Source organism: Ischnura elegans, chromosome 5, assembly GCF_921293095.1.
Source record: "Ischnura elegans chromosome 5, ioIscEleg1.1, whole genome shotgun sequence".
In the NCBI taxonomy this organism is placed as follows: domain Eukaryota; kingdom Metazoa; phylum Arthropoda; class Insecta; order Odonata; family Coenagrionidae; genus Ischnura; species Ischnura elegans.
Window position 1 is genome coordinate 39,363,319 of NC_060250.1, and position 26,110 is coordinate 39,389,428.

The 26,110-nt window shown below is 40.4% G+C and overlaps 2 protein-coding genes across 2 annotated transcripts in view; both read left to right on the top strand.

Moving 5' to 3' along the window:
- Positions 1–924: 924 nt before the first annotated feature.
- On the top strand, positions 925–2,133 carry LOC124159673 (MFS-type transporter clz9-like). The gene has a single exon (XM_046535581.1). It carries the CDS (start codon positions 925–927, stop codon positions 2,131–2,133), a length of 1,209 nt encoding a protein of 402 aa, XP_046391537.1.
- Positions 2,134–2,200: 67 nt separating this feature from the next.
- LOC124159674 (adhesive plaque matrix protein 2-like) overlaps positions 2,201–26,110 on the top strand; it is a 36,868-nt gene continuing 12,958 nt past the window's right edge. Inside the window, exons 1-7 of the mRNA XM_046535582.1 lie at positions 2,201–2,244; positions 2,358–2,613; positions 3,671–3,677; positions 3,763–4,077; positions 12,362–12,379; positions 18,579–18,893; positions 23,872–24,198. Of these exons, the coding sequence (XP_046391538.1) occupies positions 2,201–2,244; positions 2,358–2,613; positions 3,671–3,677; positions 3,763–4,077; positions 12,362–12,379; positions 18,579–18,893; positions 23,872–24,198 (1,282 nt within the window). The remainder of the gene's footprint in view (positions 2,245–2,357; positions 2,614–3,670; positions 3,678–3,762; positions 4,078–12,361; positions 12,380–18,578; positions 18,894–23,871; positions 24,199–26,110) is intronic.

Sequence of the window (26,110 nt, forward strand, 5' to 3'; positions counted from 1 at the left end):
TTCATCAGAATTCGATAGTTCTAACTAAACTTTTTTTCCGTGTATGAATAGTAAGTTACATTCTAGCATAGCGTTAAAAGTCTTATCCCAGCAACTATAGTAAAAGGTCTGCAAAAGGGACTATACAGTAGGGGAGAACGGGGTAATCACGGTCAGCGGGTAATGGCGGTCAGTGATATATCCAGTTCTGTATTTTAAATATAAGCGCCATTAATGGTCTGCCATCTTGTGGATAGCCCTCATACTTCATTGGAATCCATTAGGAAACTTTCCTCCATGAGCTACAGGTGTGAGAGCAGTCGTTGGTTTTTGCAAGGTTTTGATCTTATTTTTGTCGCTCGGTTTTTAACTTCATGAACGCCAGTGTGTATCGCTTTTGGTTCAATAATTTTTTTGTGCAAGGTACGTACAAATATTCTCCTAAATGTGTAATCAATTTGGCTTACATTTAATTTCGGTTTCCATATTGAATTTTTTTAATGTTATATCAACATACAACAGTTGACCGCCAATACCCCACATCATTTCCAACGAATAGAAATTCAAATGATAACTTAAAAATAGCCATTTTACTTTTTCGTCAGGGATAGTGGTAGTGATATGGATCTCTATCCTATTTTGCCAACATTTGAGATGAACGACTACACTGGAGTTAACTTTTTCCGATAACTTAATGATAATAGGTTGGATATAAGGCATAAATGGATAAAATTTACAATTTAAACATGTGAAGTATTTTCTTCACATAAACTTAAGACTTTACACTCTCAAATAGAGTTATAACTTGGTTACTTACGTGGAAATTCAGGCATGCGCCATGGCCATATTCGCTATTCATTTTATTTTGTGCGCAAACGGTTCGAACCTCGTTATTGTGATGTAGTCACGACGAATATTTTTCCTGATCATTTGCATTTGTTATAGATGCCAAGGAACTGGAAAAGGTCAACTAAGAAGGCACACTGGACTGCCAAAGACGTAAGCAATGCACGTGCCGATGTTGAAATGGGTACTAGCCTGAGACAAGCTGCTAAAAAGTATGGGATCCCATTCAGTACATTGCAGCAGAGATTTATGACTCAAGGAATGGGAGACCCACGTATGGGTAGAAAAGCAGTCTTTACAAAAGAGCAAGAGGCAGAAATTGTAGGGAATGTCAAGACGCTAGCCAACATGTGTTATGGACTGACCCCCTTGCAATTACGAAAATTAGTTTTTGAGTATGCTGAAAAGGTAAATCTAAAACATAGATTCAACAAAGACAATCGTCTAGCTGGTAAAGACTGGCTGGAAGGGTTCCTGAAGAGAAACCCTTCAGTGTCAGTGAGAAAACCTGAAGCAACAAGTCTCAATAGAATAAGAGGATTCAACAGAGAGGAAATTTCATTATTTTTTGAGAATTTGGAGAAAGTAATGGTGAGATATAGGTTCCCTCCATGCAAGATTTATAACATGGATGAAACAGGGCTTACAGTTGTTCATGAAACTATGAAAGTAATAGGGCCAAAAGGACAAAAGAGAATTGGTGCAGTGACATCAGGGGAAAGAGGAAAAACAACCACTGTCATTTGTTGTATGAATGCAGCTGGGGGATATATCCCACCTATGATCATTTATGCTCGGCATCGGGTGACCCCAAACCTTGAAGCCAATGGACCCACTGGAGCATTGTATGCTTGTTCTGTGAATGGCTGGACCAATGAAGAGGTTTTTTTTATGTGGCTTAAGCATTATCAAAAACATGCGAAAGCAAGTAAAGATGAACCATCTCTTCTTATCCTCGATAATCATGGGAGCCACATCAGTTTAGAGGGATACACATTCTGCCGCGAGAACAACATTGTGATGCTCTCTCTGCCTCCGCACACTTCACACCGTCTACAACCATTAGATGTTGTGTTTTATGGACCACTTAAACGTGCATTCTACAAAGAGTGTGACTTCCAAATGAAGAGTAGACCTGGTGAACCCATCACTATGTATAAAATTGCTGAGTTATTTAATAGAGCATACTCCAATGTAGCCACAATTGCAAAAGGAGTGTCTGGATTTGCTTGTACCGGCATCTATCCAATGAACCCTAACATATTCTCTGATGAAGACTTCCCATTTGATGCTAACAATCGAATTTAACCGCAGGTAAATCATCAGATTCCCATTCGGTCCAACAAACCAACAGCTACAGACATTTCATTTGAAGATGTTTCACCAATTCCAGGAACAAGTGGGACTTACAAACCAACGGTAAGAAAGCAACAATCCGTTATACTGACTGAGTCACCTCAAAAAGTGGTACTTGAGGAAAAGAGAGACAGGTGTTTCTTATGTCAGTCTAAGTCTACCGCAACTGCAAAAAGAAAAGTCTCACCTTTATTTGTGACTGCCAATAAAAGACAAAAGAGGGTTAAAGATTCTTCTTCTGAGTCCAATGTGGAGCTGAGTGACCTCTGCAATGACTCCTCTGATGGTGACTGGGTGGAATTTTGTGATGTTGAAGAAGTCTACAGCAGTGAAAAGCGTTTTACCATTGATAAGAAACCAGTTCTACAAAAGAATGACTTTATTCTTGTTACGGTATCAAATGAGAAATCAAAGAAGGAATTCGTGGCACAGGTAATGAATTTAAGAAAAAAGGGGATAGAAATAAAATTTATGCGATGCTATCGGGGCCATAAGGACATATTTGTGTTCCCAGATGTGCAGGATATTGGGGTGGTTAAAGAAGAGGAAATAGTTGGTAAATTGACCAGTATCGAGTACCTAAGATATGGGAAAATTAAATTCAATTAGTTATTTCATAATTGATCAATATTGAGTTAAAAACAAGAGTAAATAAACATATACCTAATAGCAAAAAATGTCTTCTGTTTATTTAAGTCTCATGACCGTCATTACCCGAACCATTGGCCGTCATTACCCGAACCATTGACCGTCATTACCCGAACCATTGACCGTCATTACCCAGCATGTGGGGTAATGGTGGTCATTTCTGCATTTATAAATATCCTTTTATTTGTTGGGAATGAACTGACTTAAAGTGGTAAGAATCTCGGTAGTCAAAGGCTAATAAATATGCTTTAATTTAATTGAAAAAGCATTCAAATGTGTTAAAATTGATGGAAGTTATAACCAAAGTTTCTTAAGTGACCGCCATTCCCCCGTTCTCCCCTACGCAATTTTATCGAACATAACTTCAACTATAACAACTGCATTAGTTTATTGAAACTTTTATCTTGTTTTGTACCTTTCTTTATCTACCGGTAAGAGTTTAAGTCCCTTACCTAATTAAATAAAAAAAATTATAAGGGAAAAATCGAATTCCAGCATTTTCGATGCGATTTTTCTTGTTGAAAAACGGGTCAAGCGGGATGTTGATGATGTCAATGACTAACTTCTGGCAGACTTGGCCGGAATTAAATGTAGCAAATCTTATTTTTACTGTGGAAAATGAAATTTGGAATTTGTGTTCAATTTTAGTTACATAATAATTAGAATATTTTATTATCCTCCAAAGTGAGCAAACCCATGGCGTGTTATCAATGTTTTTATGCTGTTTCTTTGTTGGCAATTGGTAAAACTGCTAAAGATATTAAATTCTTTAGAATTATTAGTATGTCCATCAATTTATTGTTAGAGTTAAGTTTGTATAAGTTTTAATGGCTTTTGTTAGAGTGGAGGTAAAAGTTTTTGTGGTAAATTTTGTGTTAGGTGTTAATTCAGTTTTTCCAAAAGTCATAATATCATTGCCACTTTCTATTTTAGATATCCCAACGGAACGTCAAAATCCCTGCAGTCCATCACCTTGTGGTCCAAACAGCCAGTGTCGTGAAGTGAACGGTCATGCTGTCTGCTCGTGCATCACTGGCTATTTTGGCTCTCCTCCATCATGCAGGCCTGAATGTATTGTGAGCTCTGAGTGTCCCATTTCCAAGGCATGTGTCAATCAGAAATGCATCGACCCATGCCAAGGAGCATGCGGCATCGGTGCCAGGTGTGAAGAGATAAACCACAGCCCAATATGCAACTGTAGACCTGGACAAACTGGAGACCCGTTCAAGAGCTGTTACAACGTACCTCGTGGGTATCTCTGATTTCTGGACTGTGCTGTTCCAACAGTCCCAATATATAGCGTCAATTACCTTATTTCTCCGAATATAGTCCCCCTATGAATATAGTCCCCCCCTATTTTGAGGCTTCAGTTTCAGGTATAAATTTAAAAAATGCATTTGAATATAGTCCCCCCCTTTATAATTACCACAGACATTTTTGAAAAAAAGGGGAGACTATTTCAGATAAGTACGGTACTCTATTCTGTAGCAAGTTATTTCTTATTGTTGGCAAAAGTAATTTTCATCCTTGATTGGGTTCACTACCTTTGCAGAAAGCATTGCTGGAAACATCACGATTTCCCATTTCATATTTTTCCTTGGCCATGGTTCATTTTTTTCAGCATATTCTATTGAATGGATAAATTCTTGCAGTCATTATGAGATATTGTTCATTTTTTCCAGTGACGTTAAGGAAATATAGAGGAGAAACTAATGTTTTCCCCTGCTTTTCAATAAATGTTCATTAAATGTGGACCCCATAAATGAAAGTATCACATAATATTAGCAAATATTATTTTGAAAGGAAACAGTAGGCATCACTTCAAGGGTTCAAACCAACATATTGAAAATTCTTATGGATATTTTAAGATTTTTCACAGATGTCTGCATGGTGATGTCAGAAATAAAACCAAATGGCAGCTGAGAAATCTTGGATGAATGAATATTTTTTAAACACCGAAATTTAGAGGCATTTCCCATTTTTTATCCCGAAATGGGTCATTTTTAATGACGAAATTTGAGATTTTTATTCACCACAAATTCTTGCCTCCAATAATTAGAAATACGGTCACTGGATAGCTCTACATCCTAATTTAGAGTAGCATTACCAATTTCAGACCAGCAATCATATTTTATTAATGTCGCATCTACCACTAACCCTGGCAGGTTTTCCCTACCCCCAGACCCCCCAATATTAGTTGCACCTAAACCCCACCCCAGCCTTAATTCCTAGCTGCGCCCCTGGTAAGAACCATGGTGACGATAGTAGTCGGAGTAGGCTTGGGCAATGGTAGATTTTCTCTTTGGATATCACTGAAAAAATTCATTGGATTGAACCATTATATTGGTTTTCGAGTTATATCTGCAGTGCCATTGGTAGTCTTCATCCCCGCTCTAGGGTACCTACAGCAGAGTTGGAGAAACATTATTAGCACCATGACGACAATGTGGACCACACCAAAAAACCAATCTAGGGGTCCACCTCAGCATGGCAAAAACCTTTATCTGAAATTTATTAGAATGCTTCAGTACAAACAGTTATCATTTAACTAACAGGCCATCCGGCGTTGCTCGGAAAGGATTGTAATGAGAGAATTGGGAAACTTGGAACTTGGAATACATGGTCTCATAGCAGTATTTTTTTGTTTTCTCTTTGATTGTATCAAGAGGGGTGCCTACCCGGCAGAATGTCCAACTACAGAAGTTTCACAACATGACGCAGCAAACTGTAATGAGAAAATGACGCAGGAGAGGATGTGTCAGACACAACCAAAAGTAGCACTACAGGGTTTGGGAACATAAGATGCACCTATGTACTAACTTTGGTCACAATCCGTGCAGCCGCATGTAAATGCAAAGTGGACAGACAAACAAGTTCCTCCAGTCGCCCTCCTTGGTGAGGTAGTGGGGGTGGAAGAAGGGGAAGGGGAGAGGGGAGAGGTGGGGAAAGGGAGGGTAGGGTTTGTTTTGGCTTTTAATGGGCGATGTTTAGCCCGGGCGTTTCAAACGCCCTTTCAACCCAGATGTGGGCCATCTCCCTCGTCCTCACCTCGATGATGGTTGCCCTCTCTGGCAAAACTTCAATGAAGGTTAGGGAAAAGCATTGGTCGAAGGTATTGTTGTGTGAGGAAGTGTGAATGGGGATGGGTTCATGAAAGGGGGGAGTTTTGCAGGAGTGCCTGTGGTTATTCATTCGGATGGATATGGGTGTGGTACATTCTCCTATGTAGTACGAGGGGCAAAAATTACAAAATAGCCTGTATACAACGTTGAAGGAAGTGCAAGACGGTGTGGAGGAGGATCTATTGATGACAGGTGAAGTGGTGGGGCGTAGCAGGGGGCAGCACTTGCAACGGGGGCGGTTGCATGGAGTCAGGGAGGAAGGTGGGGGCAGTGCGTGCCGTAGGAGGGGGCGGGTGGATTTTAAAATATTACCTAAGTTAGGTGCTCTTCTGTAGGCAATGGAGGGGCAGGATGGAAGAAGAGCAGCCGTGATTTTGTTTTTGCTGATGATGGGGTACAGATCTTTTAATATTTTTTTATTTTTTGAGTGCCCGGGAAGAATGTGGTGGTGAGATTAAGTTTCCTGGTTTGTTCTTTTTTGGTGCGTGGGGTGTACTGTTCGGAGGGAGAGAGTATTTTCTTTTTAAGTAGGGGTTCTGGATACTCTCGTTTGAGGAGAGCATGATGGAGGTTCTGTGTGGCTCTTTGAAGAGATGGTGAATTGTTGCAGATGCGATGGGCACGGACTGATAGGGAGTAGGGGATTGCGTGTTTGGTGTGAGGTGGATGGCAACTGGTGTAGTGCAGGTATTGTTCATGGTTGGTGGGTTTTTTGTGGATGGATGTGCTGAAGGTATTGTTTTCAAGGCGGATGTTTATGTCAAGGAAGGTAAGGGAGGAAGCAGAAATTGATGAAGTGAAAGAAACGGATGAGGTGGAGTTGAGGGATGCAATGAATGTGTCTAGCGAATCACGCCCATGGGCCCATAGTAAAAAAATATCGTCGATGAAGCGGACCCACAGGAGAGGCTTAAGGGTTTGGGAATTTAAAAAAGAGTTTTCCAGGTGACCCATGTAGAGGTTTGCGTAGGCTGGGGCCATTCTGGTTCCCATCGGGACTCCTCGCTTCTGTAGGTAGATGGTGTCGTTGAAGCTGAAGGCGTTTTTGTTTAGAATCAGTTCAGCTAATTGGGTGATGAAGTTGGTGGAGGGAGAGTGAGGCTGAGGGCGTTGGGCAAGAACGTAGTTGAGGGCATTGAGGCCTTCGTGGTGGGGAATGGAAGTATAAAGTGAAACGACGTCAATTGTCGCCATTAGGAGATTGGTACCGGTAGGGATAGGGGTTGAGTTAAGTATGCTTAGGAAATGATAGGAGTCTTTTATGAAAGATGGGAGGTTGGTGACAAGAGGTTGCAAGTAGTGATCTAGAAGGGCTGATATTCTTTCGGTTGGAGAATTGCGGCTAGACACAATGGGACGGCCAGGGTTATTGAGTTTGTGTATGTTGGGGAGAAGATAGAATTGTGGAGTGTTGAAATCGGCAGGTGATATAAGATTAATATCGGAGGGGCTTAGTCCTTCTGCGGGGCCAAAATTTTTAAGAAAGGAGAAGATTTCTTTTTGAAATTGCGGATTGGGATCATAAGGGAAGGGAGAATAGGAAGTCGGGTCGTTCAGTTGCCTTAAACCTTCCGCCACATATTTCTCTTTGTCTATAAATAGTTCAAGTCAATATCGATAAACACAGAGACACAGAAAAGAAACACTCACATTGGATAAATAAACTCGGAGCTTTCGAAGCACTTGAGGCTTCTTTCTCAGCTGAAGTATGAATGGTGAGGAAAGGAGAGTGATGGAAAAGGGAAAAGAGGGGTAAGGGGAGAGGTGTATGGGGAGGGGGGGGTTAGGAATAGACGTTAGGATGCGACGTTCAGACCCGGAAAGCTATTGGCTTGAAAGTGCCAAATGCAAGCAATATCGAGGGTGTGGAGGGTGTGGTGCTACAGAAGAATGATGAAAATCAAATGGATCGACCGAGTTAGTAACGAGGAAGTCCTATAAGAAGGGTAGGAGAGAAGAGAAGCCTCATGAAAACCTTAATAAGAAGACGGAACAACCTTATAGGCCACATCTTCAGGCATGATGGCCTGATGAAGACATTCGTCGTATGACAAGTGGAAGGCAAGAATGGAAAAGGAAGACCTCGAACAAAATATATGGAACAAGTAAAGAGAGATGTGAAAGAGAAGAAATACGTAGGTGTGAAAAGATTAGCTGATAGGAGAACTGAGTGGAGAGCTGCGTCAAACCAATCCTAGGATTGTTCACCAGTGATGATGATGATGATGATGATCCCTGAAATACTCCGATTTAGGCTTAGGCATAGCCCCTTTCTCAGAAGTTCCCGCAGATTGGAGTGGGCAAAACCACCCGAACAAAGCTCCTTATAACTCAACAAAGTCTGCATTCCTTGGGAGCTTTTGTTTTTTTTAATTGTGAAGAGCAAATAGGAAGATAAATTAATTTCGACACTCTCATATTACTCCTTCATTTTTATTTCCTCGCTTAGACGTGTTTGGTGTTTTTTTGGCCATGTTGTCTGCCATCAAATGCTTTCTATTTACGCAACTCACGGACGTGCGGGTATGCTGCCGACTGCTTTCTGCCGCCCGAGGAACAAAAGAAGATCAAGCATTCGCGAATGCTAATGCAACAGTATTTTCACCAAAATGAACTACTTATTTATCGAACGACAATTTACTACATGAATTTGAGACTGAGCACTCCATGTTAACTTCATTTCTAACAGATCACCAGAATTTTACAGAGATTAGGGACCCTTGGTGAAGGTATTCCGGCGATGGAAACCCTCGCTATGGAGAGAGCCAACACCAAAGGGCCTCGTTCAAACGAATATTTTAACATGCTTATCGTAGGGTCAATTGACGGGGCATCGCCTATCTCTCGTAATAGCGGGGTCTCGCTATTGCCCGTATTCAAATTTCCAAACTGAGAAAGGTCAGCTACAACTCACAGAACAGGAACCGAAGAGGCAGCCGGTGGACGGACGAAGAAGAAGAAGAAGACTGGCCGATCCAGGCACAAATATTCAATATTTTGTAGAAATGGGATGCAACGTAGCACATAATATGAAGGTTCAAATCACGGTCACTAAACATAGACACAAAAAAAGGAAACACTCACACGAAAAATTAACTGGAAGACTTTCGTAGTTGTAGCTACTTCATCAGCCAAGGAGGGAATGAGTAGGGAAGGAGTGTGTTGGAAAAAGGGAAAAGGTGGTTTCAGCCAAGGAGAAAATGATTAGGGAAGGAGTGTGTTGGAAAAGGGAAAAGGGGGGGAAGAGGGGAGAGGTGTATTGGGGCGGGGCGGACTCAACAATATACATTCAAACCCGGGTGCTTGTTGGCTTGCAAATGCCAGATGCACGCCAGTTCGAGGGTGTGGAGATTGAGGGGCGAGTCAGTGGGTAACAGGGAGGCAATGATTGAAACTTTGAAACATTGATTAAAGATGGAATCATGCGATAAACAATATGTGGGGACCGGGAGAGATGCGTGTGGGGATGACGGACAACGGGAAGTGCGGTGAATATTTATTGTAAGGTTGAGGGGGGTGGTGCATTGGCCTATATAAAAAGCGGGGCAGAAGTTGCATTGAAGGAGGTATATGATGTTGGTAGAGGTACAGGTGGTAGAAGGAGATTTCGGGAGGAATTTAAGTTTGGAGAGGAAAGAGGCTGGGGGTGGAGAGAAGATTTTACAGATTTTACATCTAGGACGGTTGCACGGCGAGGGTGGGGTAGTGGGGACTGAATTCAATTTTTGAAGGGGACGGGTGGCTTTAAATATGGTGCTGAGGTTAGGTGGTCTCTTATACGTGATCCGTGGAAGAGAGGGGAAAATCTGTGAGGTGGATTTGTGGTTGGAGAGAATGGGGTACAAGTCCTTCAGTATGTCCTGTAAAGCATGAGCACCGGGGAAGTAAGTAGTGAGAAGAGATGGAGAGCAATTCTTTTCGACACGGGGTTTATTGGATCTGTAAGGTTTTTTTCTAATTTTGTTGATTAACAGTTTATCGGGGTACCCGCGCGGAGAAGAGAAGTGTGTAGATTGGAAAGGAACTTCTCAAGGTCTTCGGGGTTGTTGCAAATTTTGTGACCACGGACGGAGAGAGAAAAAGGGATTGAACGTTTGGTATGTGGTGGGTGGCAACTGTCATAGTGGAGGTATTGCTGTCTGTTGGTGGCTTTGATGTGGACCGATGTCTTGAATTTGTTATTTTCGGAATGATGAATGTCCACATCTAGGAAAGTGATGTTGGTGTTAGAGATGGAAGAAGTGAAAGAAACTGAGGCGGAAGAGTAAGTGAAGAGGCAAAGGTGTTAAGGGAATTGATGTCATGCGACCAGAGAATAAAAATGTCGTCAATGTATCTGAGCCAAAGGAGAGGTTTAAGAGGGTAATTTGTTAGGAAATTTGAATACGGGCAATAGCGAGACCCCGCTATTACGAGAGATAGGCGATGCCCCGTCAATTGACCCTACGATAAGCATGTTAAAATATTCGTTTGAACGAGGCCCTTTGGTGTTGGCTCTCTCCATAGCGAGGGTTTCCATCGCCGGAATACCTTCACCAAGGGTCCCTAATCTCTGTAAAATTCTGGTGATCTGTTAGAAATGAAGTTAACATGGAGTGCTCAGTCTCAAATTCATGTAGTAAATTGTCGTTCGATAAATAAGTAGTTCATTTTGGTGAAAATACTGTTGCATTAGCATTCGCGAATGCTTGATCTTCTTTTGTTCCTCGGGCGGCAGAAAGCAGTCGGCAGCATACCCGCACGTCCGTGAGTTGCGTAAATAGAAAGCATTTGATGGCAGACAACATGGCCAAAAAAACACCAAACACGTCTAAGCGAGGAAATAAAAATGAAGGAGTAATATGAGAGTGTCGAAATTAATTTATCTTCCTATTTGCTCTTCACAATTAAAAAAAACAAAAGCTCCCAAGGAATGCAGACTTTGTTGAGTTATAAGGAGCTTTGTTCGGGTGGTTTTGCCCACTCCAATCTGCGGGAACTTCTGAGAAAGGGGCTATGCCTAAGCCTAAATCGGAGTATTTCAGGGATCATCATCATCATCATCATCACTGGTGAACAATCCTAGGATTGGTTTGACGCAGCTCTCCACTCAGTTCTCCTATCAGCTAATCTTTTCACACCTACGTATTTCTTCTCTTTCACATCTCTCTTTACTTGTTCCATATATTTTGTTCGAGGTCTTCCTTTTCCATTCTTGCCTTCCACTTGTCATACGACGAATGTCTTCATCAGGCCATCATGCCTGAAGATGTGGCCTATAAGGTTGTTCCGTCTTCTTATTAAGGTTTTCATGAGGCTTCTCTTCTCTCCTACCCTTCTTATAGGACTTCCTCGTTACTAACTCGGTCGATCCATTTGATTTTCATCATTCTTCTGTAGCACCACATTTCAAAGGCCTCTATCCTAGCTTTCTCCGCTGCGGTCATTGTCCATGCCTCACTTCCGTATAGGAGCATACTCCAGATGTAGGTTCTTATGAATTGTTTCTTTACTTCCATATTTAAGTGTCCCGCTGTAAGCAGGTCTCTCTTTTGGTGGAATGCTCTCTTCGCCTGTGCTATTCTGCTGATAATTTCTTTCTTGCTTCTCCCGTCACTAGTTATCTTGCTTCCCAAATAACAGAATTCATCCACCTCTATCAGTTTTTGCGTCCCTATTTTAATGTTGGTCTTCACTTCTTCTCTTCTGCTGCATACTAAGATCTTGGTTTTCTTCGTGCTTATTTTCAGTTGATATCTACTCATTACCCTACCCATATTAACCAGAATATTTTTCAAATCCTTCTCTGTTTCTGCTTTAACGGCTATGTCATCGGCAAATCTTAGCATGCTAATTTTTTCTCCATGGATATTCACTCCCAATTCCTTTTCTTTGATTTCATTAATGGCTTTTTCAATGTAAACGTTGAAAATTACGGGTGACAATTTACAGCCTTGTCACACTCCTTTCTTAATTCTTGCTTCTTCACAGCTGGGCCCTAATTTTATCACGGCTACTTGGTTTTTTTATAAACTGTGGATGATTCTTCTGTCATTATAAAGAACCCCAATTTCCTTTAGGATTCCAAGCATTGTGCTCCAATCCACGTTGTCAAATGCTTTCTCCAAGTCCACAAACGCAACGAATGTTGGCTTGTTCTTTTCCATTCTCTTCTCTATGAGCAGTCTTAGAGCCAATATTTCTTCCATTGTGCCTTTGTTTTTTCTGGATCCAAATTGGTCCTCATCCAAGTACTCTTCTGCTTTTCGTTCCATTCTTCTATAGATGATCCTTGCCAGTATCTTTGACAGATTGCGAATCGAGAATTTCAAGAGTGCGGAACGTTGATTATACTAATGCAAAGCACCAAAGCGTTATCTCCCATCATAATTGCTGGTGATCCCTGTGGTGTAAACCCGAAGTCGTGGAAGAAAGGACTCCGATCCTAAGTATCTTAAGAAGTATTCCCCGCGTGATATAACATTGACGAAACGGAACTTTTTTACATCCTACTCCCCGACAAAACCCTTGCAGTACGAGGTATTTCTTGCAATGATGCCTCTAAAGGTAGGTAGTGCGCCTTAGCGATGATGTAGGATGTACGATGCAATGACACTCAGCGTGAATTGTCCGGATGGACGTATTTATTCTCCGTTGTGGATTCACAGGGGTGCACTATTCGCGTCAGTGGTCGGAGTCTTACTGGCGCTCTCTCCCGTCACATGGGTAGCCAAGCATCCCCTGGTGGCCGCTGGAAGAACTCACAGAACAACTGACTCTCGTTTGCAGTGCCGTGGTAAACTCGGTGTATTATTTCAAATACGTCGCGAGCGTAACACTCAAGAAGGGACTTTTTTTTAACAACGGCAATTTTTATCACATCATTTTTCAAGCTTAGCAAAATTTTTACCGTAGATAATGAAAACATTACATTATCTGATTGAAAAAGTCTTCCAAGGCAGGAACGTTTTACAACCTTACACCATTTTCGACTGCAGAAACAAATGCAATACGTTATTTCACTTCACTGCCGCTTAACGTACAGGAACAATAAACATACACCAACAGAAACATTTGAGGCATTAAATAACCGCGATACAGTTGTATCAGTTAATTTTTGAATTTTCAGTGGAAAATACCAAAATAATAGAATGATTACGTAAATGCACTAATTAAGTGCATAGAAAAATGGCTTCGTCGGTTGTGCATTGGCATAATGATTCACAAAACAATGCTTTTCATGGTTTTTATTCAGTGCGGCGCTTATTAATTGTTTGAATAGTTAGTTGTTGTTTGAGTAAGGAAATTTAGTGATGGAAAAAAAAATCGCCTTTCGTCTGGATTTATGCTTACGTTTATCGGATATAAATTTGTCAGTCGCCGCACCACTCCTGTTCCTGTATAACTGTTCGCAACAGGTAATTTGGCTATTATTTGCTCCACCTCCGGTAAAGCGACAGTTCGCTATTGCGAGTGTTTATTGGTGCACCGTGGGGTGTCGTTTTATCGAGGTTGCACCGTATATAGATAGGGTCTAACCGATATAGAGCTGCATCAAACCAATCTTAGGATTGTTGACTAATGATCATGGTGATGATAGATAGGGTACGGTGATTCGTGTATGTTGGCAATCAATAAGTAGTTGTTGATTGATAGGTCTCAGTGATTGGTGCTGAATATTTGTTGTGGCTAATTAGAGGAAATTGGATTGGGTCAAACATCTAAGGATTAGGCCTATTCATTGATGAGAGCGAGTCAATCCCTAAGCTACACTCTGAACACTGGCTCTTCCGTGTAGCATGAGATAGTGCTCTTTTCAGTGTATTCATTGGTGAGTAGATATGGCTCATCAAACTCTGTCACATCCCTGTGATATCCACGATTCCTGTGGACTCATTGGCAACAATGACATTTTATCAACTCATTTTTGCCGTAGATCACTGATATTCAATGTCATTGATAAGGTTCAGTACACTGTGATGACTGAGATCATCTTAATATATGGATCAATTAACCTATTGCTCAAGCCTAGGTCAAAGTGTTACCTTGAAAAACAATGCTCATAAGCCCCGTTTTTGTGAATGATTGCTGGTCTGAAATAGGTAATGCTACTCTAAATTAGGATGTAGCGCTATCCAGTGACCGTATTTCTAATGACCAATGAAATATAATAATTAGTAATTATTATATTTCATTGGTCATAAAAAGGTTTGGTCAAAAAACAGATATTTTATGGAAGAAGGAAACCGGTCAACCCTTGCAATCCATTTCCTTGTGGAGCGAATGCACGTTGCAAACCAAGGCCTACGGCTGCCGATTGCTATTGCCCTCTTGGGTACCATGGAGATGCCTATTCAGAATGTAGGCCAGAGTGTGTCTTGAACACAGACTGCGATAGGACTAGAGCCTGTCTAAATAACAAATGCCGGGATCCCTGCCCAGGAGTATGCGGCATAGATGCCATCTGTCAGGTCCTCAATCATGCACCTTCTTGTAGCTGTCTGCCTGGTTACGAGGGGAACCCTTTCAGTTCTTGTCATCTAAGACCTATCGGTAAGATTTCTTGTCACTTCTCTATTTCATATACTTTTACCTCACACTTTTTAAATGTTGACTTCTTCTATAAGTTGTATTTTTATGCATGTTGTAGATTTTTTTCAATATTTCTTATCTTACATCTTGCTTTCCACTCTATTCATGGAGGGATAATTGAAAAAGAATTTTTGCTTCCATTCTTTTTATTATCACTCATTTGCTATTAAATCTTACTATACTATGTATTTGTGGCTGTCAAAATTATGATTTTTACTTCATGGCACATACTTCTTAAGTTCTTAATTTTATTCACCTTACCCTAATCTTGACACCAGTTTACAGTATCTCTTTTTTGTGGTCTGCACTCATTTTTTTTGTGTGTTTTTCTCTGCTTTAAAACTTATGTTGGTTGTATGCCTTACTCTTAGCCTAAAGCCTAAAACAAGAAAGAGGTTAGAAAGGTCAGTCGTGAGACATGGCACAGCAGATTAGGGCATCCGTGTGATCAAATCCTAGCCAAGATGGATCACTTGCTTGATCTACGTAAAGAAGAAAGAAAAGTACGAGGGACCCCGTGTATCCCATGCATTCAAGGCAAGATGAAGCGTGCAAGCTTCCCTACCGGAAAGACAGTCATAGTGGTTGGTGCACCGGAGAGAGTCCACTCGGACGTGATGGGTACAATGAAACCACCATCTTTGGGAGGTAAGCGTTACATTGTGACTTTTGTGGATGAAGGGACAAAACATGTGACAGCTGTGGCCATAGCTAGGAAAAGTGACTGCTTAGGAGAGTTCAAGAAATACAAGGAGAAGTGTGAGACCTTCCATGGGAGAAAAATTAAGGAGTTTCAGTCGGATCAAGGAGGAGAATATGTGAGTGCTGCATTCCAGTCACTGCTCAATGAAAATGGGATTCTGCATCGCATGTCAGTTGTACACACACCCCAGCAAAATGGGACTGCGGAGCGTGTAAACCTAACTCTGTGTGATATCATCCGATACCTATTAATGGCAGCAGGTATGCCAGCTTACTTTTGGGGAGAAGCTCTGCAGACTAGTGTTTACCTAAGGAATCTGAGATCATCCAGATCTATCAACTTTGAGGCTCATATGGAGCGTTGGCTGGGGATAAAGCTATTGAAGAGTGGTTTAGAACATCTTAGGGTATTTGGTTGTCAATCCTGGGGATGGATTCCACAAGAAGACAGGGATGGCAAGTTGGGGCCGAGGGCTAGGGAGTGTGTGTTACTTGGACTCCAAGAAGGCATTAAAGGGTACCGTCTCTAGGATATAAAAGGGAGGAAGGTGATCGTAAGTAGCGATGTGGTTTTCCATGAGCATATATTCCCTTTCAAATCCAAAGGTCATGAAAAACAGGGGGTGACACACACTCTCCCAATCCAAGAAGAGGAACAATTCTGGGGAGGGGCATCATTCCAGCGCGGAGTATCATTCAGTGTGGCACTCCAAGTGTTAGCCGAGGTGCCAGTTTGGGGAGAGGAGTGCCTTTGAGCACCAGCTCAGGGAGAGGAGTTTCAGGTTCCGGTCCAAGGAGAGGTGCCATTCCAGGCACTAATTCAGGAAGGGGTGCCAGTCCAAGGAGAGGTGCCATTCCAGGCGCTAATTCAGGAAGGAGTGCCAGTCCAGGGAGAGGTGCCATTCCAGGCACCAATTCAAGAAGGGGTGCCAGTCCAGGGAGAGGTGCCATTCCAGGAACCGGTCCAGGGTGAGGAGTCATTCCAGGGGATAGCCCAAGGAGAAGTGCTGGCCCATGGGGAGGTTTCAGGTGTTGAGGAAATTCCACTAGGGGACCAAGGGGAGATGCCACACAGGTATTCTCAAAGACAACCGGTCCCAAAGGCAGCTTGTTCTTTGCCTTGCTGCCTGATGGCAAATATGTCAAGGGACAACCCATCCCCAGGAGTGCCAATGAACGCGGAGGAGGCACTCAGCCGTTTTGATTCACATCACTGGAAAGATGCCATGTTGACTGAACTGAATAATATGGTGAAGCAGGGCACTTGGGAAGTGGTATCTCGCCCTGTGTGTTCAAATGTTGTTGGGAGTAAGTGGGTATTCACTGTAAAACGAGTGAATGGAAGGGTGCTTAGGTACAAGGCTCGCCTGGTAGGCAGAGGCTTTAGTCAGATAGAGGGGGTTGATTACTTTGAAACTTTTAGCCCTGTGGTACAGAGAAAAACTCTTAAGTTGTTGATGTCCTTAGCTATAGAAAATAACTGGGAAATTACGACCACTGTGATGTTATTGGTGCCTATTTAAATAGTGATTTAGATGTTCCTATCTTTATGGAACAAGCACCTGGTTTTTCAAGTGGGGACCCCTTGCGATTTGTATATAAATTGAAGAAAAGTGTGTATGGACTGAAGCAAGCTGGGAGAAATTGGAATCATCACATAGACAACCTATTATCTGAGTATGGTATGTCAAAGTGTGTTCAAGATCCTTGTGTTTACTCAAAGGTGGGCTTAATTATTGCAATCTATGTAGATGATTTTCTCCTAATTGGGGTAAGAAAGGTTGTAGACCAGATAAAGGAATTCTTGTGCAATAGGTTAGAAGTGAAGGATCTGGGTCCTGTTACAAATTTTTTGTCCATCCAAATCCAAAGGCCTACCCGTGACACCCTAATCTTAAGTCAAAAATCTTACATCGAAGAGATCTTGCAGGAGTTTTCCAAGGTGGATTGTCGTGGACTGAGTACCCCACTAGAGATGGGCTCTACTAGCCTAAAAAGAGATGAATGTGCTGAGGAGTTTTGCGAAGCCAAATATAGGAGGTGTGTTGGCATGCTCCTCTATGTTGCAGGCCTGACTACAGTTGATATTGCAAATGCTGTGTGTTTTATAAGTCAATATTGTCATAATCCCTGTCACAGATTGGAGAAATGTTATTCATGTCCTTCAGTATTTAAAGGCAACCAAAGATTATTGTTTGTGTTTCTCTAAGTCAGGACAAAAATTAAAAGCGTATGTTGATGCAGATTTTGCAAACAATAAGGATGATTCAGTGTCGATCTCATAGTATGTGTTTATCCTGTCAAATGCAGCAGTATTTTGGCGTAGTAAGAAGCAAAGAGTGGATGTAGCTTCATCCTCAACCTTTGCCGAGTATGTCGCAATGTACGAGTGTTCGACGGACTTTGTGTGGCTCAAGGAATTCTTGAAAGGAAGAAATCAGGAGAGCATTGTCCTAGAGCCATGCAAGATATATGCTGACAATATAGGTGCCATGTGTATTGCCAAGTCTGAAGCAATTTCATACCAAACGAAACACATAAGGGTGAGGTATCATTATGTTATAAATTTGATTAAACAAGGTGAGATTGCATTTGAGTATGTGAAGTCAACTGATAATGTTGCAGATCTCTTGACCAAACCCCTGTCTGGTGCTCGCACCAAAGAATTTGCTCATTCCCTTGGTATGATATAACTTTTAGGGAGCACTTCTTTTAATGTAGTTTGTGTCATTTTTAAGGACATATTTTGGCTTAAGTGCAGCTGAAGCTATGTAGTTTCATCATATTTTTAAGGGTCTGGGGGGGGCACGTGCCCCCGTGCCCCCCCCCCCCTAGATCCGCCTTTGTATTCTTACGTTTATGAATGAAAATGATCTTACCATGCCTCGTTTTCCAAAAAATGTTTCTGGTACAATAGACATTTGTATTCATCGTGCATCCCAGGAAGAAATGAGCAATGACTAACTTCTGGCAGACTTGGCTGGAATAAAATGTTGCAAATGTTTACAGAGAAAAATGAAATTTGGAATTCGTGTTCAATTTTATATATGCTTATGCATATAACCATTAGAATATTTCATTATACTCTAAATTGAGCGAACCTATGGCTTGTTATCGATCTTTTTACGCTGTTTCTTTGTGGGCAAATGGTAAAACTGCTGTTGTACCCTTGCTAAAGATACTCCATTCTTTAGAATTATTAGCATATCCATCAATTTATTATTAGAGTTAAGTTTGTATAAGTTTTTATGGCTTTTGTTAGAGTTGAGGTAACAGTTTTTGTGGTAAATTTTATTTTAGGTGTTAATTCAGTTTTGCCAAAAGTCATAATATCATTGCCACTTTCTATTTTAGATATCCCAACGGAACGTCAAAATCCCTGCAGTCCATCACCTTGTGGTCCAAACAGCCAGTGTCGTGAAGTCAACGGTCATGCTGTCTGCTCGTGCATCACTGGCTATTTTGGCTCTCCTCCATCATGCAGGCCTGAATGTATTGTGAGCTCTGAGTGTCCCATTTCCAAGGCATGTGTCAATCGGGAATGCATCGACCCATGCCAAGGAGCATGCGGCATTGGTGCCAGGTGTGATGTGATAAACCACAGCCCAATATGCAGCTGTAGACCTGGACAAACTGGTGACCCATTCAAGAGCTGTTACAACATACCTCGTGAGTATCTCTGATTTCTGGATTTTGCTGTTCCTATAGTCCCAATATATAGCGTCAATTACTAGAGATGGGTCGAATGGCGGATTTCTCGAATTCGAATATTAAATCATTGCTCGAATATTCGAATACCTCGAATACTAAACGATGAATGCTGGAATGTTTGACTCGGTTGCATATGCAGAAGGCAACACAAGATTTTTGGGAGTAATTTTGATTTCCTTTAAAGGATACGAAGAGGAATTTAGCTGATTAATGGAATATTTTAATTTTATGGAAACAATTGGGCATATAATTAATTCAACCAACATCGCTTTACCCCCACTACTGCTGCCAAGTGCTAGCTGACAATCTGAGACATTTTGCAAAATGCAAGCTCTTCTCCACCGGATTTTCTTCAATTATTTTCAGTCCATCTTTGGGAGTTCTCACGAGATAAGAAGATGAATTGGAATTGCTATCAGGGAGAAACCAAATATCCTGAGAAAATTTCCCTTCGTCTGGGACTGTAACAATAAATATTTATAGCACCACTCATAAATTGTAACTTGATATATGTTTTCGGAAAAAAATACCGCATCAACTTCCGAGAAGCTCAGTTGCGAGGATATCGAGTTTCGCCAGAATGCTAAGTCTCCGTCGTATTTTGGCATTTATTTCTTTGCGTAAAATGCTTAAATAAACTCAGAAATACGTCGTGTTTGGTCTTATTCTTTTTGAAATTACGCGAACATTACTAATATTTCAATTCAATAAAGGTGTAGTATCAACTGACGAAAGTCATTGTTGGACACCTTTTGTGCTAATAGATGACTCATGCAGCGGTTGATCTCCAAGGAAATGGGGAAATTCGAAGCTGGTAGGAAAAAAAGGTCAGTGGGGGAGAATAGGGAGAGCCCGAAACAAGTTTCTATTGTTCTCGTGTAACTTGGTATTTTTTGCGAAGCTAAGGTCTTCGTAATATGATCCCTGCGCGAGCTGTGACCTTTTTTTTATTTCGAAGAAGAGGAAAGCCTCAGAGGGGGGTCAGTGGGTGAGAAAAGGGGGGGAGGGCGTGAAACACGTTTTCATTGTTCTCGAAACTCGATATTTTTTTCGAAGCTAAGGTCTTCGTAATACGATCCTTGCGCGAGCGAGGACCTTTTTGTCTGATTTCGGAGAAGAGGAAAGCGTCAGAGTGGTTGAGGCGAGTGCTGAATGGAGGGGGATATATCCAAATTTTCTATTAATGATTAGTGTGTTAAATGATTCATTTGCATAATTTTCGAGCAATATTCTTCTACAATTTTTTTCAATATTGCTAATGTAGATTTTTTTATGTCATAACCGTTTATTTTTCTCACCATTTTTGGTTATTTTTCAGCCTTAACAGTATTATTTTTTATCCATGAATTTTTGTTTTAAATTTTTTTACTTTTTTTCCTTGTTTGGATGAAATGGTGGTGAGCATTACTTTTTCCTGTGCTGTTAAAGCTTAAATTTTTGGAATGCCTAATTCTCTGTATGTTTTAGTATCTCAGATTTTGCTGTTTGCATGCTCCTTGCATGTTTTCCATGTTCATTGTATATTTTCCGTATGCATTCTTTTGGATTCCTTTCTTTTGTATGCACGTTAGGGGCTGATATCTCATACATGTCAATTTTCCTTATTTTTTATCAACAAAGAATGAATATCATTTATGTGTCAATTTTTTGTATCAACGTCATTCTGTATTTTCTGCTCTGGCTCAGGTATCAACCTAACCATGATTTAATGTTGTGATTCATTGGATTCTGCTCCCAGAATTTTTTTCCAGGCATTAAAGTGTGTACAATGGGTAGTTTAAGATGCTTATCTTTAAGACATATTAATATTATGTTAAGAATAAGAAGCTTGTTGAATTATTCGACTTTAATTCAACGAGGCTCTTATTAGCTTGTGATATTGAACAGATTTATGGTATTGAGTTTAGTGTTGTCTGTGACAGAGATCTGTATCAGATCTTTGACTCTGTATGCCTCATTTTTCAATGCTTATGGTAGTTATTCAGTCTTTTTCATCGAAATAACTCTTCAATTATTAAGTTATTGTGATACCATTTTCTTCGAAAAAATTGTGTTGCTGTTATCCTTTAATTATTTCTTTCCTCAGGTGTTATAAGTTTTAAGTTCCTTATGTATATATTTCCCAGACGGCACAGAACCCTCCGTATCTAATTCGTATGTACATAGTACCCATTGACTACGGGGATACTATGCCGCTCCGTCGCTTTTCGTCAATGGATAATTTCCATTCGCGGCCTGTCGACGAAGCGCGTACGAAGCATGTGAATGTCCGCTATGAAGCACGTACGATAGGATACGAAGCGCGCAGGAACACAGCACTGAGGCTAATCTCAATCGATTAGGTCGAAAATTAGATATATCGTAACTCGCACGATCGAAAAATGTATCGAAAGCTACCGACCGTAGCGAGGACATTAATACGAATCATTATGAATTGTAAGTTCTCAACAGGGAAATAATACTATATCATGGTATTTAGAATTCATGATACAGTATTATTTACCTATCGAGAACTTACAAAACTTATTCGGCCACTTAAATAACTGCGAAAAATGAGATTCTCAAGGCTGATTCACGCATCCCCAGCATCCAGCATTCTTAAGTGGCTCGTACTTACTTGGAAACCTTGAGAACCTTGTTAATAAGAGTAAATTCTTATTAATTTTGACACTAAATAAGACATCACATAGCCCACGAGCATTAAAAAGCTTACCCTAAAGCCTGACGAAATAAAATTTTTAAATAAAAATTGCCGATGAAACAGGATTGCTGACACATCTGCTATTAGTATGATCGAATTCATCAAAATGCAAGCAAAAATTAACGTATAGTTCAGTCTCAGCTACTAAAACTTACCCATATCAGGCGCTAAAGTGTTTGAAAAATTATTTGGGATGAGTAAAAGTCTCTAGGTCACTGCAGCAAATGTATCAACCTATTAAAAATATGAAAGTCCTGCCAAATCACCAGCATAAACACTTGTAAAATAAAACATGGTATCTCTTAGATCACACCTCCGATTTTATACTTCCTTTGCATGAAGTCACCACCACAAGAAATTTTAAAGAGGCAGGAAAGAAAAAACCCACAGAAATACAATACATATATTATGTATTTTCTATTGTCAACCACAATAATATTTCCAATTTTCTCTTCTATCCCACATCTAATTTAGCGAAACAATTACTCTTATTCTCTTTCGAATAGAAAATTATTTAAAAGAGGACTGGTCGATATATAAAAACTATCTTCAATACTTTCTCCGATGAACGTCCACTATCACAGCATCAACTTGCACAAATCAAATCCACAAATATATCACTTCTGCCACAATGTCTGTCTTCTTGGCGACAGGTAACAGTGAAGCAATGGTACCTTCCTCCAATCTGGGCACCTTCAATTCAGCAAGAATTTTCTCCTCGTCCAAGGCCACAGATTATTTTCTGATATCACAAGGTGCGATGTGAAGCTCACACACCTAAAATTAATAAATAATAAAATACCATGCAACTTATTAGGTCAAATCATTTCCAATTTTTGGTATTTCTGCATGAGAAATCAAATTACTAGGCTCGTAAATATAGTAAATATTTGTATGCCTGATATTTTTATTGTTTTAAACTATAGCATAAGATAATTTGAAATGATGAAAGCCGACGTGTAATACACCATAGGCCAAGCTAAGAAACAATATTCGATCCTATAAACCTGGCAGCTTATTCCTAGTTTCTCCTTTAACCACACGTTTACCGAATGAATTAATACAAAAAAGACAACTAAAATGCAAGAATTTTCAAAAGAATTGCTGCTACAATATTTTGAATCACCATTTTTTGTACTGAATAGTACTATAGTACTTCAGTACTGAATAGTTCGGGTTGTTGATGCATCAACATCCCGAAGCCACTTCTAACTTAAAATTACATCCAAATAATTACAGCGAGAAAGAGTACATACCTCACAGTTTTTCATAGGGGTGAAATGTTTTCTTCTTATCGCCCAAATGCACTTCTTCTTCAACTCAGGATCTTTTGGAAAGCTAAAAACTTGAACCATGTCCCGGAGTTTCCATTACATCCCGACAATACACACACGAAAGTCACTTTTAACAAAAATATCTCACAAACACGTTTCTGAAGCCCAGTGAATGAAATTAAAGAATAAGGGAAACTTCACCATTACCAGACACTCTATTTTTCACAAACTTAACCACAAAAATCCCTGAAATGTGGTGAGACGTGACGTAAACGATGCGATCTCCAACGGCTTGTGAAGGCATGTGATCTTTCTAGGAGGATATGGCACGATGGCACCACCCGCGAAAGAAAATAGTCCCAGACCGAATACAGTTTTATCGATGAGATACAATTTTATCGATGCATATGAATTTGCCAGTCCTCTTGCATCTTTTTTCGTCATTAAAGGAAATAAAGAAACAAAACCTTTTTAGTAACTTCCTAAGCGCGATTTTTGTATCTTGATGGTCCACCCTCGTATTCAGGTACGAAAACTTCCTGTGCCGTCTGGGTTTAATGGCTATTTTATTTTTTGTGGTATATAGAGATATCATAGCCATTTTAATTTATTTATTCCATATTTTTTACTGCTAGACCTTTTTTGTTTATTTATCTGTGAATTTTATTCTTTTGTGTGCCAAATTTATAATTGCATCAATTTGCTTTAATTGTGATGTTTTTTTAGTGACAGTACAATGATAGTTTATTGCTGTTACTTTTTAAGCGTGAAGCCATTGGTATGGAATGATGCTTTTGGTGTAACATGGCCATTTTTATATAATGCTCTATAGGTGTGCTTTAATGCTAATATCAGTTTTTCTTGGTAATCTCTGTTCTTTTATATAATTGGTGGTTCCAATTTCTTTTTTTCCCAATTCCATTTCCCCCATTTCATGGATTTTGATTGCTCATATTCACAGCTCCGGTTGTCCAAGAAATTTCTATGCCTTGTCATCCATCACCTTGTGGTGCTAATGCAATATGCAGGGAACAGAATGGTGCTGGCTCATGCACATGCATTGAAGATCATTTTGGGAACCCATACGAAGGATGCCGCCCCGAGTGTCTTATCAACTCTGACTGTCCATCTGTAAGGGCTTGTGTGCAAAAGAAATGCCAGGATCCCTGCCCTGGAACGTGTGGTCAGAATGCGCATTGTCAAGTTGTGAATCACTTGCCTTCTTGCACATGTCACCCAGGGTATGCTGGAGATCCATTTAGATACTGTAGCCCCACCCCAGCTGAACGTAAGTATTTCCGTTTTTCTATTCTGTTTTTTTAAATTGAATTACTGAGTGGTAGTAAATTAACTGTTGCCTTTGAAGTGAGGAGAGATTTTTTAAAAGATCTTTCTGTTCAGTTTTTTATTTTACCCAAGTATTATTATGTGAAAATTGTGTTTTTTAATTTTTGCTTTATATACAAATAAATTCAGTTTGTTGTTTGCTTTCAATTTAATTTTGGGAGTCCACCTAACTGCAGGCCAGAGTTTATAATCAATTCAGAGTGCCCAAGCAACAGGGCTTGCATGAGGGAGAAGTGTAGGGATCCGTGCCCTGGCTCCTGTGGATAGGGCGCTCAGTGCACTATCCTCAATCACACTCCCATGTGCACTTGCCCTGTTGGGTACACTGGCGACCCGTTCACCAACTGTTACCCCAAACCACCTGAGCGTAAGTTTCTGCACAAATTGTTTCTTATGAATAATTTTTAAACCATACAATTTATTTCATGCCTCTATCCAGTTTTATTTTTATTGTTTAAAGATAATTACATAGTATTTGATATAAGACACAGTCTCCGGCATTACTTTGTGGAACTGCTTCATCATAAAATAAAATAAAAATACTCAGTTCTAATCCGCACTTTATTTTAAATAGTACGACCCGGGTTTCTGCTAGTGATGGGTCGGTTCGATTCCTCGACTCTTCGATTCCTCGATTCTCGACCAAGAACCGGAATCGAAAACGAGTACTTGCCAAGGTGAAAAATCGATTTCTATTCCAGTAGTACTTCAAACAACGAAATATACGACCGCGTTTCCAACAGTCATTTGAATTTTCGCGCCACGTAATCGTAATGACAAAACACATCTTCTAGGGATGTGCAAGTACTCGAAAATTCAAGTCGATCGAGTAGTTGGTACTTGACTCGAGCGTTTCGAGTAGCATTACGAATGCCGAGTCGAGTAGCTAAGGTTACAGAACTTTCGAGGCTAGTAGGTCCAGCAATCTGCCGGCAGGAAGCGCTATCATGAAACTCATGTAGGTAATAATGCAGTTTTTAAAGCCGATAAGTCATTCTAATGCCTTGGCCAGGTAGTTTCAGCTTGCCGAATACACTATAATTGTCGACGTGGGCGCTGAATACCTTTACGCGTTTACGCCAGCCGCGGCGGCCGATCGTCTTCCTACCCGCCGCACACTGGTCCGAAATCGGAAAAAGCTGGAATAAAGTTCAAAATGACCTTTTTGGGGATAGAGACTTAAAACTTAGCGTAAAAATCTTAAATCATTACCAGATATAGATTTTTATGCCATTTTACATGCATACGAACCTTAAGTGAGATACAGAGGCCCAAACATGACCAATTTTTCGATGCCACGCGAGATATCGTTTTTCCTAAAAAAAATCTTTGAATTTATCCAAGTGGTTTTGCGTTGGTATGAGTTTTATGGAATAAAAAACGCTATATTCCTTTGATTTGGTGCTTTGCCTATACTTTCAATGACTTTTGAAGATTTTGGCTCTCATCTGTCTGGTTTTACGACGCAAAATGGCAGACCCGTTTTTCACGTGAAATTTGACATAAAGTAGACATTACCTTTCGTTTACGAAACATATAACTCGGGAAATTTGAACCACAATATAAAGTAGAGATTTCTAAAGAGTACTAATTAGAATTTTAGGAAAAAAAGTGTGCGACGAAGGAAATAAGAGCGATTTTTCAATGGCGCGTCAAGGCTCAGCTACACGCCGCGGAACTATAAGGCTCGGTAACTGAGGCCGATTTTTCAAGTTTTTAAAAACATTAGTCTTGAAAATCGTCATTTAAAGCATGGATAATCTTTATCTTTATCTTTATTCATCCACGGCGAGGATTGGCCCTCGCAGATGTTGTATACAACACATTTATAAAAACATTCGATACAACGAAAC